This window comes from Tenrec ecaudatus, chromosome 1 (assembly GCF_050624435.1).
Source record: "Tenrec ecaudatus isolate mTenEca1 chromosome 1, mTenEca1.hap1, whole genome shotgun sequence".
Taxonomy (NCBI): domain Eukaryota; kingdom Metazoa; phylum Chordata; class Mammalia; order Afrosoricida; family Tenrecidae; genus Tenrec; species Tenrec ecaudatus.
Window position 1 is genome coordinate 54,987,013 of NC_134530.1, and position 15,277 is coordinate 55,002,289.

Sequence of the window (15,277 nt, forward strand, 5' to 3'; positions counted from 1 at the left end):
CCGCCCCTGCTTACCAGCTGAGGGTGCTCCCCAGGCTGGTAGAGGGTGCAGGGGAACAGGGAGAGGCCAAAGCACGAAGGGCCGTTCCCTCCAGGGGTCGACAGGCGAGACTCAGGCTTGGGGACAGGGGGTGTATCCCTCCAGGTGTAGTCTCTCTCTCTCTCTCTCTCACACACACACACACACACACACACACACACACACACGCACATGCACACTGTCCTCCTCCTCCCAACCCTGCAGTTACAGTCCTCCGGCTCCAGCCCAACTACTTGGGGAAGAGAGGCTAAAAGGGGAGGTAAAAGGTGGTGGCAGCCAGGCTCAGGACAGAAGCTCCATTGTTTGGGCACAGGCTGGCAGGGCAGAGGAAGGGTTTATGTCCTGCCTGGGGCTGGTGGTGGGTGGGGGTGGGCAGGGAGATACTCTGAGAGGGTGTCCGCTGGCAGGACTCTTGTTGTTGGGCGTCCCTTGGAAGAGGGTAGGTGCCAAGCAGGATGCCCCTGGGGTTGATGGGGGGGCGGTGCTCGGCGGGGTGCCCATATGGACTGGTGAAGCCAGATCCTGAGAGGAGTCACAGGGCGCAGAGACGCTGGATCAGACCAGGAAACACCCCCATCCCACACGCACCGCACTCCTTAGCCTCCCACTGGAATGCGCTGTCAAGGTGCCTGCAGGGTCTGACTCCACCCTCTTCCTCATTTCAAATATTCTTGAGAGCTGAGGTAGCTCGGGGAGTCCCCAAGCCTGGGGGCTAAAGAATTTTGTGACCTGCACCTTCCCCATCATTTTCCACCCAGGACTTTACAAACTTCCGCTCCGACCACCACCCGCAAGCCCCCACTTCTCTGTGCAAGGTCCACAGATCCACAGGGAAAGTCATTGGGAAGTCCCTCCTGCTGTCTGACCACAAGCAGACCACCTGCTTCACTGAAGTTCGCCCAAAGGGAAGGGCTCCAGCCGCAGCAGACCCAGAACAGAGAATCAGACTCTTATCACCCAATGCCCCGCCTCTCAATTAAGAGCTACCGCCGCTGCTCCTGGCAGGTTTACAGCCTGGGAAACCGTGTGCAGCCGGCCCTCCGCTCTATAGCGTCCCGGGCTGGGTGTGGGGTTCTCAGGTGCGCCGAGCCGGCCCCTCCCTCCTGCTGCGCCCGTGCGCGCGCGGCGTGGCGGCCGGGAGGGCGGGTCGCGGGCGGGCAGTGTGGTACAAAAGCGATCCCGCCCCGCGCTCCCCTCCAGACTTTGGAGTGTCCCGCCGTTGGCCTCGGAGCGGGAGAAGGCAGGCGGCACGTGGGACAGCTGGAAGCCAGCCCACAGCCCTCACCAGGTGGGGACGCTGCCCGTTCAGGGCGGCGGGGGGTGCGGCTGGAGGGGGGCGCGGAGAGGAGGGAGCGTGCCGCGGGAGCGGGCAGAGGGAGAGGGATGGGCCAGCGGGCAGTGGGGGCACACCACGGGAGGAGAGAGGACCAGAGAGGCGGAGGGAGAGACACGTGGGCACAGTCTACGAGCCGAGTCAGGGCTAAGGCTGACGGAGGGGCAAGAACACCTGGCAGGAGAGATGGCCTCGGGTCTGATGGGTGGGTGGTGGCACCCGGGGTGGATGGGCACCCGTGGCGCGTGCCCTCTCTGCCTTTTTTGTCCCTGGTTTCTGACCCCGTGTCCTTCCCGCACCCCATTCTGGCTCGGTTCTTCCGCCAGCGTCCTGCTGGGGACACAGGAATCCGACCCTGCCGAACCGACGCCCCCACACTCACAGCCCCAGGAAGCCGGGCACGGGGTGCTCTCTGCGGCCACCACCACTGAGCCCTGCCCTCTGCCCTTCCCGGGCCCTGGGAGGCACCATGTGGCGGTGTCCGCTGGGGCTGCTGCTGCTGCTGTTGCTGCTGCTACCTGCCGGCGAGGGGCTCCCGAGCGCCCAGCGGCAGCGTGGGCGCCAGGAGTTCGCGTCAGGTCTGCACCTGCGGGGCATTCGGGACGTGGGCGGCCGCTACTGCCAGGCGCAGGACTTGTGTTGCGTCGGCCGCATGGACAACTGTGCCCTGCCTTACCTGGGCGTCACCTGTTACTGTGACCTCTTCTGCAACCGCACCGTCTCCGACTGCTGCCCAGACTTCTGGGACTTCTGCCTCGGGGTGCCACCCCCTTTCCCCCCAATTCAAGGTGGGCACCGGCCCACGGCCGGAGAGTGGGTCGCTCTGCCAGCCCCCAGCTCAGACAAGTTCAGGAGCCAGGCCGATGCACTGGCATTTCCAAGGGAGCTTTAGAATCAGGGAGTGAGACCGACTCCACTTCCTGCCTCTCAGGTGTAACTCCAATCCCTCCAGCAAGGCTAAGAGGGCATGATCGGTGGGGCTCTAAGTGGGTCTGGGCAGCCTCCACCCTTTCTCCCAGTCCTGTCTCCATTCCCGACATAGAAGGTGCTGGCCCCACCTGCTGGCTCATCAAAGGGCTGATAAAACACACAAGCTGGTAAAGGGTCATCGGGCCCAGACCTCTGCCTTTGTCCTAGCTACTCTGTCCCCAGATGGAGACAGCTGCTCAGTACCCGGGAGGTGGATCGACCTCGCTTCCATTTGTCTCTCTGTCCAGTAGGAAAATCACTTGAATTCCTACCCACAATTCCAAGGGGCTTAGGGCTTGGACACTAAGTACATACCTGGGTTATCCCCCCAAAAGGCTGTGTGATTTTAAGGACGTCACCGCCCTTCCCTGTGCCTCCGATATCCTATGCGTCCTCCCACACGCCTTATCTCCACACTCATTTAAATGGCAAAGGACCCCCCAGGAATATTGTGGCTGGTATCTAACTGAAGCAAGAGTGATCCAAGTTAGAGTCATGAGGGACTTCCCAAGTAGCAGCTATAGTTTGGTTTAGCTGCCTGGGGCTATGTGTGACTGAGATGACACCAGTCCGGGTACCTGACCCTCTGAAGACCTGGCCCCCATTTTTCTTCACCCGCCCCTGCAGGATGTATGCACAGAGATGTAGTCTATCCAACCTATGGGACCTACTGGGACAACTGTAACCGCTGGTGAGTGTTCGGGGTGTGCAGGGGGCTTGCCTGGGGGCCTGTGGCTCCCGGACTGGATTTAAGTTCTTTCTCTGCCATTCATTTGCTGTGAGCAAGTGTTTGCTTTCACGGCCTGGGTTGTTACACTGACCCTGTGAGCTTGGTGAGCACATTCCCCGCGAGTGAGTGGTCAGCCGGGGGGGGGGGGGGCCTGGACTAGGTGCTGCCCCAGAGCTGGGAGTCATTCCCTGTCCCTCCTAGCCATTCCTGCTGTCACAGGAGAGGGCAAGGGGGCAGGGAGGGGCGCCAGGAAGGAAACCTCCGGCTGCATGCACTGCCCTGGGCCGGATGAGGGTCAGGGATGGCTGAGCTGGCCACCAGCCAACCTTCCAAAAGAACAGGGCCTTCCCTGGAATGTGGCCCCTCCTCTCTTCCCTCTGAGGCCAGGCTGGGTCAAGCGGGAGGAGGAAGGGTGCATGGGTGCCCCCATCCCTATCCCGGACTCCAGTGAGGTGGACAGTGGAAAACTGGTGCACAGGAAGCCTTGAATGCCATCATGGAAAACTGGAACCCCTGCCTGCCCCCCACCCCACCCCAACCCCGGGGAGAAGGAAACTTTCTGGAATGGAATGTGCATAAGTCCTTTCAATTGCCTCACTGGGACAAGTGAGTGTCTCATGAGAATGAGAGTGTGAGTTTGTATGCGCGCTGTGAGCCCGTGCTCAGAGAGAAGGAGGATCCTGCCCGCTTGAGAGGGGGCCTCTGGACACTGAGGGGTTAATGTGCGCCTCCCACTTCTGCCCCTGGGCTGGCCTCAGAGGCCCTCTCTGGAATGCTGGGACCTGCTCCCACCAGCCTTGTCTAGACCTGCTTGAGCAGCCCTGGGGCAGAGAAGGAAGTGGCAGGTAAGGACTGACCAGTGTACCACCCTGTCCACTGTGGCTGGGTCTCTGTATGCTGACCCTTCAGCGAGGGGTGGAGGAGTGTCTGCGCCATCCAGGAGGTGGAGAGGAGCTACAGCCCCAGTGCAGGGGAGAAGGGAGGACAAGGAGAGACCCCCAGCGCTCCCAGGAAGTACCCCGCCTGTTCCTGAGATGGGGAACCCAGCCTTACTTGGTCTTGGTTCCCCAGGAGCCTCCTTAAAAGGCAACAGTGGAGGCGGGCGCCTCCAACGTGGAAGGAGGCAATTTAGCATCTTGTAATGGCAGAGCTATGTGCTCCTGAAGGCCTTTCAGAATTCCTAGAATTCAATTGTGCCCTTACTGAAGGCCTACTATACTCTGCAGGAACCCTGGTGGAGCAGTGGGCAGTTTTGAAACCATCAGCCCAGAGGTTCTCAACCAGTGGGTTGCAACCCCCTGGGGGGGGGGGGTCAAACGACTCTTTCACAGGGGTCCTGCGATCCATAACAGTAGCAAAATGACAGTGATGAAGTAGCAACAAAAATAATATGTTGGGGAGTCACCACCACATGAGGAACTGTATGAAAGGGTCGCGGCATAGGAGGGTTGAGAACTGCTGGATTAGCCGCTCTGTGGGACATGGACCAGGCTTTCTATTCCTGTGGAGAGTTGCCATCTGGGAAAACACAGGGGCAGCTCTACCATGTCCTGTAGGATCGCTATGGGTCGGCACAGACTCGATGGCAAGGGAGTACTACATTCCGGGCCCAGCCAGCACACGGCAGACACCATTCTCGATCTGCTGGAGCTTCTAGTCAAAGCACAGGGGACCACAAGGAGAGACAGCCCCACTCACAACTAAATAGAACCTCGCGGCCTGTAGTAGCCGGGGTTGGAATCGACGCAGCGGCAACCTGTTCTGCAGCCCAGAAAGCCCTCGGGGACAGTTCTACACAGCAGCACAGGGCTCACCTGGAGTTGGCATCCACTGGATGGCAGTGGGTACTCGTATGAAGGAAGAGAGAGAGAGTAATGGGGGCAGTAGTTTAGCATGTGGAGGGGGTAAGGGACAGGCCCTGGATTTTGTCTCCTGTCTCCTGGGTCATTGAGAGAGCACCTGATCTGATTCCTGTGTTCAGAGATCCCCGGTGTCAGGGTGGAGGGAGAGCAGATTCAAGGTGTCTGTGGGGAATCCGTGGGAGACGGGAGGCTTGGTTAGGAGACTGTTGCTGTGGTCCAGGTGAGAGGTGATAAGACAGATCTGAGTCTTCCCGGATACGCTGATGCCCTGGCTAGATGGGGGCCGGGTGCACCCGAGACCACTGGGCTTTTGGGTGGAGAAGGTGGTGTTTTCTCAGCTGAGGAGTGCCGGGCAAGGAGCAGGTTTGCTGTACCGCCACTCTGACCATTTCAAGTTTGAAATGCTTTGCGCCCACTGGGAGGAGCTACCAGGAGCCAGGTGGGTCTGAAACTCACGAGACAGCGAGGGCCTTGGGTTCCTGTAGGGAGAGCAGTAGAGGGAGAGACCCCTGGAGGACTGGAGAGGACTCAAGTCTGGGGCTGCATGCTTTATAAGGCTCCCCTCCTGCATCCCTGGGCGGTGGGTTCTCTTCCCGCTGCCCTGGAGCCGGACTGTAGCCCAGAGTAGAACAGCTCCCGAGACTTTCCTAAGCTCTGATCTGAATAGGAGCAGACTGCCCATCTTTCTCCTGCGTTCAGACCACCGACCTTTGGGGGCAGCAGTCAAGCACTTGACCCTCTGGGGCACCAGGGCTCTTTGTGTCACTCTGACCCTCCCAAAGGAGCCAAGATCAGGGAGTTTAAACCACGCACCTGAGGTCACACGACCTGCCTGCGAGGCTTGGAACCCAGGATCTGAATCCTTGTCCCCCTGCGGGCTCAAGGTCAACTCACTAAATGGCCTCAGCTGTGCATTTCCCCACGTGTTTATTGGGTGCCTCTCCTGTGCCAGGGTTCCCTGGAAGGTGCCAGCGAGTAAATTGCTCAGCTGCAGATCCAGAGGTTGGAGGTTGGATTCCCCGCAATAGCACATGGGAAGAAAGGTCTGGCCATCACTGTGCTTCAGCGTCAAGTTGACCAGCAACTTCCTCCCCCCACCCTCCCTTTGTTCCCGTCCCATGCACCAGGTTCGGCTCAGGAGCCCTGGTGGCACAGAAGTTAAGCACTCCACTTCGAACCCAAAGGCTGATGGATGATGGCTGCTCGCTCCTGTCCGCAAGGAGCCCCCCGGATGGGTTCCCTGGCAACGGGCGTTGAGTCAGTTGGTTGCCTTCTCTTTTCCTTGGCACTGACTCTACCAAAAAAACGCCAGCCTCTCAGAGCTATACAGAAATACGTAGAAACCATGCAAACAAGTAAATATATAAATGTGCAGTGTGACACAGCGAGGCATGCTGAAGAGAAGGGAGAGGAAGGATGGGGGAGGCTGAAAGTCACGCCTGGGTGGCCCTGGCAGGCCTCTCAGTGTGGGGTGACATTTGAAGAAGTGAGGGTGAGCCATGGGGTTCCGGGAGGAACAGCAGCTCAAAGGTCCTGGTCTGTCGGAGGGCATGGGGACGGGGAGCGGGGCAGTTCGCTTGCGCAGGGCTTTGTCCACAGTGGTGAGGGCTTGGGCTTGGGCTCTGTCTCTGCTCTGTGAGGGCCAATGGAGGTTTGGGGCGGAGAACTGAGATATGACTTAGGGCGAACAGGGTCACTCAGCTTTAGAAATATACTGAGGGGGGGAGGGGGTGGCACAGAAGCAAAGAGGGAGGAGGAGGCAGTAATCTGAGTGTGAGGGGGTGGAACCACGGCTGCAGGGAAGGCATGAGATGTGGCTTGAGATTCTGGGCGTGTTCTTAAGGCAGAGCCCATGAGACTGACTGGCAAGAGTAGAGGTGTCCCAGATGAGTGTCAGGCTTTTGCCGGAGCTCCGGGAAGGATGGAGTTGCCATGGGCTGAGGCTGTGGGCCCAGCAGGCTTGGGATGGGGGTGGGGGACTTCTGAGAGGAGAAATTCCATGTGGGATGTGTTTAGTGTGACCTGCGCCGATGAGGAGTGTCAGGGAGAAGCCCCAGCTGCAGGTGGAAGCTCAACATGCAGGGAGCATATAGTTGCACAAGGCTGGATGGGGTCATATAGGAATGCTTTTTATACATGCTGGTTCAGAATCCCACTCCCTCCGTCTTGGCCTCTGAGGCCTCTTCCCTTCAGAGGGTCCTCATTCCACACTCACCCCTTTCTTCCTGTCTCTTACCAGCACCTGCTTGGAGGAAGGAAAGTGGGAGTGTGACCAGATGCCATGCCTGGTGGACCAAGACTTGATCAATGCCATCAACCAGGGAAATTACGGGTGAGAGAGACATTGACACCTGCCCACACACAGATTCTAGAGTTAAGCCCTCAGCTGCCAACCTAACAGTTGGTGGTTCGAACCCGCCCAGAACGCCATAGAACCAAGACCTGGTAGTCTGCTGTGGAACGCTCATGACCAGGAAGACCCTGTGGGCAGTCCTACTCTGACGCACGTGGGTCACTGTGATTGGTGTTGACTTCATGGCAGCTAGGGGTAACCCTTAGGCTGTGTGCCCAGCCCAGCCCAGCCAGGTCCCTGACCCTCTCCCATCCCCACCCACCTCCAGGTGGCAAGCTGGGAACCACAGTGCCTTCTGGGGCATGACCCTGGATGACGGCATCCGCTACCGCCTGGGCACCATCCATCCGCCTCAGTCTGTCATGAACATGAGTAAAATTCACGTGAGTCCACCCTTGCCCACAGCCTGCTATCTCCCCCTGGCCTAGGACCCCCGTGCCTTGGGCCTGTCCCTCACCAACAGCTGAGTGTCCCTGAGTAAGACATGCACGCCCCTCCTCAGGGCAGGCCTTTCTTGTAGATCCTAAGTTGCGCCGCACTGGAAGAACTGCGGCTCCAATTCTAGGTTATATGGCTCCAGCCTTAGGCCCTCCCTGGCATTCCCGGCCTGGGAAAAACACTCTTGGACCCAGAACACTTGGATGAGAGCCCAAGAGGCCAGAAGGTCATCGTGGTATTTCTGGAAGGGAGGGACCAACCCTCCACTCTGGCCAGAACAGCAATTCTTTGAAGCCAAGGCTGTCTCAGCGGAACCCTGGGGGCGGATGAGGCTTCTAGCACACTCGGGAGGGAGACGTGAACGGACTGAATACAAAGGGTGGGCAAGAGGCAGGGTCGGGCAGCGGGACCGGGATGCGTGTTGCAGGAACTTGTGTACGTAGGGCTCAGGCCGGGAGCATGTGGGGATGGCAGGAAAGGGCTTTCCTCAGTGGAGCCTCAGTCCAAGGTTGGAGTGACCGGGTCCTGTCCTGCCCCTTCTCCCCTGGGCCTCTGGCTATTTTCTGCCTCCTGCATTTGCTTTGGCAGCCCGCCTGGTCACATGACTTTTTTGCTTCTTCCCGCCCCTGCCCTCTGGGGCCTCGGCCTGAAGCCCATGGTGCTGATTGGAAGAAGGATGTGGTAGATCAGAAGGGCCAGAAAAGGGAAGAGGCAGGAGTTGACAATGGCAAGGTTGGGTGACTCAGCCTGGCTATGTCCCTATTCTTGGCCTCGTGTCACACCTGTAAGAGGGCTCTAGGCACCCTCCACCTGGCATTTGGAGGCAAGGAGGTGCTCAGTCCTTCCACTCTAGTCAAACTCAAGTGCCTGGGCTCCCAGTGGCTGTCCGACAGCACGGGCTTCCGAGGCACAGGCCAGGGCAGAACCAGGAGGCAGATGGAGTGGCCTTTGCTTTGCAGACAGTGCTGGACCCTGACAAGGTGCTGCCCCCGGCCTTTGAGGCCTCTGAGAAGTGGCCCAGACTGATCCACGAGCCAATGGACCAGGGGAACTGCGCCGGCTCCTGGGCCTTCTCCACAGCAGGTATGCCCAGGGGCAGGGGCTGGCCAGTGGGAGGAGAAGGGCCATGGGCTCCCACGCCCACTCCCCTAACGGTCCCCTTTCTTCCTCATCAGCTGTGGCTTCTGATCGTATCTCCATCCATTCTCTGGGGCACATGACGCCCACTCTGTCACCCCAGAACCTGCTGTCTTGTGACACCTACAACCAGCAGGGCTGTCATGGCGGGCATCTGGACAGGGCCTGGTTGTTCCTGCAACGTCAAGGGTGAGCAGGGAGAGGGGTGGGAAGGGCCGGAGGCCTGAGGGGGGACCCTGGGCCAGCCGCACGGCGCTCACTCTGCACTTGCTCCCTCCTGCTGCCCCTCCAGGGTTGTATCTGACCACTGCTACCCATTCTCAAGCCATGAGCCAGACAAGGTGGGCCCCGCGCCCCACTGCATGATGCACAGCCGGGCCATGGGTCAGGGCAAGCAACAGGCCACTTCCAGCTGCCCCAACAGCCATGTCCTTGATAATGCCATTTACCAGGTCACTCCTGCCTACCGCCTAGGCAACAATGTAAGTCTGCACGAGGGCGTGGGGTCAGAGGGAGGAGAGTAATGGGGCCACCCGCTGGGCCCTGAAGAATACTCTCTGACCACGCCCCCTTACCCTGTAGGAGAAGGAGATCATGAAGGAACTGATGGAGAACGGCCCTGTCCAAGGTAAGGGCCCAGCCTGCCTCCCTGTTCCAAGAGCCATGTCTGCTCATCTAAAAGCGGACAGTTCAAAGCCACCAGCTGCTCGGAAGCAGAAAGACAGGGCAAGGTGGCCCGTAAAGATGTAGAGCCTCGGAAACCCTGTCCTGGAGGGTCATGATGAGTCAAAAGACGCGATGGCAGTAGTGGGGTGGGTTTCCCGGTTCCAGAAGCTTGTGTCTGTGGAGACTGGGCACCACAGATGCAGAGGCCCAGTGGGACCAAGGACAAGGAGGGCCCTGTCCCCTCCCTGTGGGAGGCGCTGGGAGGGACAGTTTGGGTCTTAGGGTGAAAGACCTGGGCCTTAGAGGCTGTGCTGAGGGGTGGGTGGGGGTGGGCGGGGGGGGGTGGGCCCCGGGCCCCCACTCTGACGCCTGTCCACAGCGCTCATGGAAGTGCACGAGGACTTCTTCCTGTACCAGAGTGGCATCTACAGACACACGCCAGTGAGCCTCGGGCTGTCGCAGCAGTACCGCAGGCAGGGGACCCACTCCGTCAAGATCACAGGGTAAGGGGCGCGGTGGGCCGAGGACCACGGAGGCAGCAGGGCCTCCACAAAGCCAGGCAGGTCTCTGCAAAGCCAGGGCGCCTCATCCACTTCACAGAGGGGAAACTGAGACTCAAAATGACATGGGGCCATGCCCTCGGCCACACCAAGACTTGGGGACCTCCAAACGTTTTCTAGAAGCGGTCTCTTCTTTGTAGCCCAAACCCCATGACCAAGTCGGATCAATTCCAACATAGAGTAAGCCTGTCGGGTGGAGTAGAACTGCCTCCACGGGGCTTCCAAGCTGCCCTTTTTACGGAAGTTGGTGGCCACATCTGCCTCCCAATGGGTGACCAGTGGATTCAAACAGACAACTTTCTTTACACACTGGGACCCAAATAAGCCATGTGGAATGCAGACCAGAGTTCAAGGGACACACAAGCTCCGCCCCCGTCCTCAGTCTCAGCCCTTGTTTCCACACTGCCCAACTGTTAGCTAATGCATCTCCCAGCCCTCAGTTTCCCCCTCTGGCATCATGGGAAATGTTAGACCAATGGATTCCAACTGCCCAACCAGTGAAGTGTTCTTTGCAGTGGGAGTTTGGAACCTGTAAGTTACCCACACTCTGAGTCTCCTTCTTTGGCCCTGCTGCCCACTCCCCGGTGGCTCCCCAAGTGAGGACAGAGGTCAGGGAGCTGGCAGACAGGCCGAGAAATGTGCCAGTTCCCAGAGAACTGGCTGCCAGCCTCTCCCGCTGCCTCCCTCCAACGCTATAGATGTGGACGTGGAGGGCGGGGCAAAGATTGCCCAGGTCAAAAGGGACTTACCCCAGTTACCAAAGGCAGCAGTGGTGCCCGGGTGGGGAAGGGCCCGCCCCTGGGAACACTGGATCAGCCCCCTCCCCTCTCCCCTCCCTCCGGCACAGGTGGGGTGAGGAGATTCTGCCAGATGGAAAGAAGCTCAAATACTGGGTGAGTCCCAGGCCGCTGTGCCCTCTCTCCCGCCCCCTTGCCCCTGCGCCCCCCATCATTCTCTCATGCTCTCTCTCACCCCAGATTGCAGCAAACTCGTGGGGTCCAGCCTGGGGCGAGAAGGGCCACTTCCGAATCCTGCGAGGTGCTAACGAGTGTGCCATTGAGAGCTTTGTGCTGGGCGTCTGGGGCCGAGTGGACATACAGGACATGGCTCATCACTGAGGTCCCACCTGCGGGTCCCAGCTGAGGGGTGGCTGACAAGAGGGCCTCTGGGGACTCAGCTTTAGGTGCACGTGGCCGCCTCTGGCCACAGCCCAGTGGGTGGGCTCAGGTTCTGCTGAACAGCGCCCTGCCTGGGAGCTGAAGGCAGACGCCTCCCTCACTCCTGGACCTCCTGAAGAGGATGGACCTGGGCCTGGCCTGGGGGAGGGGGCGTCAACTCCTTCCAGGCCCCAGACACCCTACCCAGCCCCACTGTCCCACCCCATCCCACCCTTTTACTCTTACTCTTCAAAGATATTTATTTTTCTGCTCACTGTTTGCAAATAAAACCCAAATATTTATCCCTACAGTGCCTACGGGTTGCTGAGTATGGGAGGCTGGCACATGGTTAGATGGCAGGGCTGCTGTGAGGGGTCAGGGAGGGTGGAATGGCACCATCGCAGGGCCCCTTCAGCCCTACTTGTCAGGGCCCAGGGCACTGACCTACTCAGAGGCAGGCGGGGTGTGGGTGGCATGGCCTTTGCCCTCCAGGGAAGAGTGGGCCTGTGGGAACCACCTTTTAGACTGAGCCAGCACTGCCCGCAGATCTGGCACCAGTGCCCAGCAGGAAGGGGGGCACAGCCCCACAGACAAAGCAGCTTCTGCCTCTGCAGATCAGCCTCTCCAAGCCACTGGGCTGAGGGCCCTCCTCCCCAACCTCCTTCCCACGCCCACACCCCAGCTACAGTGCCAACCTCAGCTTGGCTTTTCAGGTCGCTAGAACCTGACCCACCAGCCTCCTCACCAGCTTCTCCACTCTGTACACAGAGGACTTCCGAGTCCTACTGCTTGGAAAGGTCCTACTGCCAGCAAAGATCACCAGCATTTACACACGATGTTCCCTCTGGCCAAGTGGCCTTCCATCTCAGCGTGCCCTGTTCCAGGACTCCCCCATGCGGACAGTGCCGGCTGAGAATGGCCGATCACGTCAGCCCCACCCACTGTCCGAGCTCCCCTGCACACGGCCCCATCAGCCCTGATGGTGTGGTGGGCTCAGTCTTGGCAGCTAGACACAGGGCTCCTCAAGGTTGGGAGCTCAAACCCACCAACTGTTTCATGGGAGGAAGATGAGGCTGTCTGCTTACTCCCTTACAGATGTCAGTCTCGGAACCCCTCCATGGGTTGCTATGAGCCAGCAGTGACTCAATGAATTTGGTTTGGTGTGTGTATTGGTGGTGGGTGGGTGGGGTTGGGGGGCTGCCTCCTCTCCCCATTACCCTGCGACTTCCATTTTCAAATACATATAATGATCACGTGTAGGTTGTTGGTTGATGTAAATGTAGACACAACAGCAAAAACGGGGAGGGAGAAACATAATACAACAGATACTGTATTAAGGTTGTATGTGACACTTAACAGCCTGTGAACAACGGTGACTATTGCCCATAGGTTACATGTCACAGCTTTACACTGAGTGATGTGATGTGATGTGATGTGATGTGATGTGATGTGATGTGATGTGATGTGATGTGATGTGATGTGTGGTAACCACCAAGAAGAGGCATTCAGAAGAAAAGGGATCGTCACACAAGAAAAGCATCCAGTTTAAACAAAAAGGGACAACTCGGAATTAAAGGAGGTGGGGGGAGAAGCAAGACAGGAAGTACTCAAAAAGCCAATAACAAAATAAGTGAGAGCGAGAATTCATTTCAGTGACAGCCTTGAATGTAAAAGCAGAAGGCCTGGGTCCGCACGTGTGATCCGCCCTTGTGAGAGGCTTACGAAGCACTCTTGATTTTGTTATTTGCAAAATGAATGTACAGTATCATCGATGAGTTCTTTATTTTTAAATGATGACAACCACATTGAGCAAGTCTCTCCAGATCCCATCCTCCATAGCACTAGTATCTGCTACTTTTTGTCCCAAGGAATGGGCGACAGAACATGTGTATGACTAAACCTACTCAAACCCAAGGAAAGCTTTCAAAGGGTGGCTGGGAAAACCACAGTGACATACCTTGTTTGATTCAGTGTCAGGTAGTGACGCCCACAAGAGGACACCGGAGCACTCATGGGAAAGCAGAGTGGAAGAGAACTGAACTTGCTGAAGCCCCTCGTGCTGCCAAATGCTCTGGAGTTTTGCTCTGTGTGCCTGGGACCAGATGCTCCTCCAAAATGCATCCCTTATGTCAGTGACGTCTACTCACCATATTTTAGATGTTATAATTTTTTATTCTGATAAATCATTTTTATTGGGGGCTCTTACAACTCATGACAATCCATACATCAATCATATTTTAGATTTTAGCTCCAATCCACTTCTTCTGGAAAGCCGTTCCTTTGTCCCCTGCACTCTACTCGCCCTCTTAGGACAGATCATGCTCCCTGTGCTTCTCTCTCTCTCTCTCTCTCTCTCTCTCTCTCTCTCTCTCTATATATATATATATATATATATATATATATATATATATATATATATATATTCTCCCTCTTTCCCTGTCTGCTTCTTTGTTTTATATTGGCGTACAGCTATCATACAATTCAACAGTTAAATGGCTTCTAAAAGCATGCACAATCCTCACCACAATCAACTTCAGAACATCTGCTTTCTTGTTCTCATTGTTCTCAGCTCCCCATTTTCCCATCCTCCCCTGCCACGCCCCCAAGGACCCATTAATCCAGTTATTCTCCCCATAGATTCACCCAGCCTGGATTTCATGTATAGAGAAACATACCAACAACAATAACAAATAAAACTGGGGAAAAAAACATCGAAAAGCATAAAATAATGAAGAACGGATACCAAGGGCTCAAGTAGAAAGAAAATGTTTCAGAAATGATGATGGCAACATATGTATAAATGTGCTTGACACCATGGATGGATAGATTGTTATAAGAGCTGTAAGAGCCCTCAATAAAATGATTTTTTAAGCAGAAAATATTAAAAACGAGTACAAATGGAAAATGTGTCAAAAGGAGATCCAATAGGAAGCCCTGGGAGTTCCTGAGAGAGGGGCTGGGGCTGGTTCCTCTGGGGCTGTGGGACCCACCCTGGGTGCCAGCTCAGGGTGGCATTACATTTGCGAATGGCTGAACATTTAGGTCCGTTCTTTCCCCTCCTCTTCTCTCCTGCCCGCCCCATTTCTCCAGACAGAGATCAGTTACATGCCCTTCCCTACCTGCCACCAAGGGGCTGTGCCCCGGACAGGGATCACTGAGGAATGGCCCACACTCCCACTTCCACCAGGCAGCTGAGGCAGGGAGAGCAGAGGGCTTTGCGTGTGGGCAGTGGGGAGGCACACTGCTGCGTAAGGCCCTTCCCCAGGTCGGAGGCCCTCGGGACCTGATCTTCCTGGGCGGTCCATAAGGGACCTCTTTTGTGTCCTTTCCTGTTTGCCAGAACATCCTGAGCCCAGCTCCCTCAGGCGGCCCGCCCCATCTCCAAGAAGCCAAAGCCAGCAGGGGACCCTGGGGACGCCAGGGGACAGCTACCCATTCACCCCCCCCCTCCCTGCTTCCTCCCTACTGGAAAAAATCCCTGTTCTGGGCCGCTTGGCCGGGTGAGGCTGGAATGTTCTACAAGGAACTTCAGGCATAGAACTATGGGGAAAGGAGGGGTCTAGGGTGAGGTCCGGTCTCAAGCTTCCGCCTCCACCCAGCACGGAATCCCTCTGTAGTCCTGTCCCTGGGCCTTGGAGTCATGGCTGAAGTGCGCAGGGGCTGGGGAAGGCTTAGGCTCGTTTGTTAATGTTGAACACGAATGTGTTGTTATCAAATAGAGTGTCTGCTCCCCAGCCAGATTCCTAACCTGGAGTCCATCAGTAAACAAATTCTGGCACACAGCCTGCCCTTGCTGGTGTGCCCTGGGGCAAGCCCTTCAACTCTTTGGGCCAAGGGCAGGGGCTAGAGTTCCTGCTCAGTTCGCTTTACCCTGGCTGTGTGGAATCTTGGGCAGCGTACAGAGCCCGTTTTCCTGTCTTTGACTGAGAAAATAGGACTCTCCCACCTGGTGCAGTTAAGGCCCTTGGTTGCTAATCGAAAGGTGGAAAGGGTCAACCCACTGAAGCCCGTCAGAAGAAAGGCCTGGCCATTG

The 15,277-nt window shown here is 57.2% G+C and overlaps 1 protein-coding gene across 2 annotated transcripts; it reads left to right on the forward strand.

Moving 5' to 3' along the window:
* The first annotated feature begins 1,088 nt into the window (after window positions 1-1,088).
* TINAGL1 (tubulointerstitial nephritis antigen like 1) lies at window positions 1,089-11,552 on the forward strand. Of its 2 annotated transcripts, XM_075553337.1 has the most exons (12): window positions 1,089-1,327; window positions 1,699-2,160; window positions 2,969-3,032; window positions 7,173-7,265; window positions 7,555-7,669; window positions 8,684-8,807; window positions 8,900-9,050; window positions 9,154-9,343; window positions 9,444-9,489; window positions 9,907-10,030; window positions 10,935-10,980; window positions 11,065-11,552. In XM_075553337.1, exons 2-12 carry the CDS (start codon window positions 1,842-1,844, stop codon window positions 11,203-11,205), a joined length of 1,413 nt encoding a protein of 470 aa, XP_075409452.1. In that variant the 5' UTR covers window positions 1,089-1,327; window positions 1,699-1,841; the 3' UTR covers window positions 11,206-11,552. The 2 variants fall into 2 exon arrangements, with proteins under 2 accessions (XP_075409452.1, XP_075409459.1); XM_075553344.1 differs by lacking the exons at window positions 1,089-1,327; window positions 1,699-2,160; window positions 2,969-3,032 and adding an exon at window positions 3,777-3,916.
* Window positions 11,553-15,277: the final 3,725 nt, after the last annotated feature.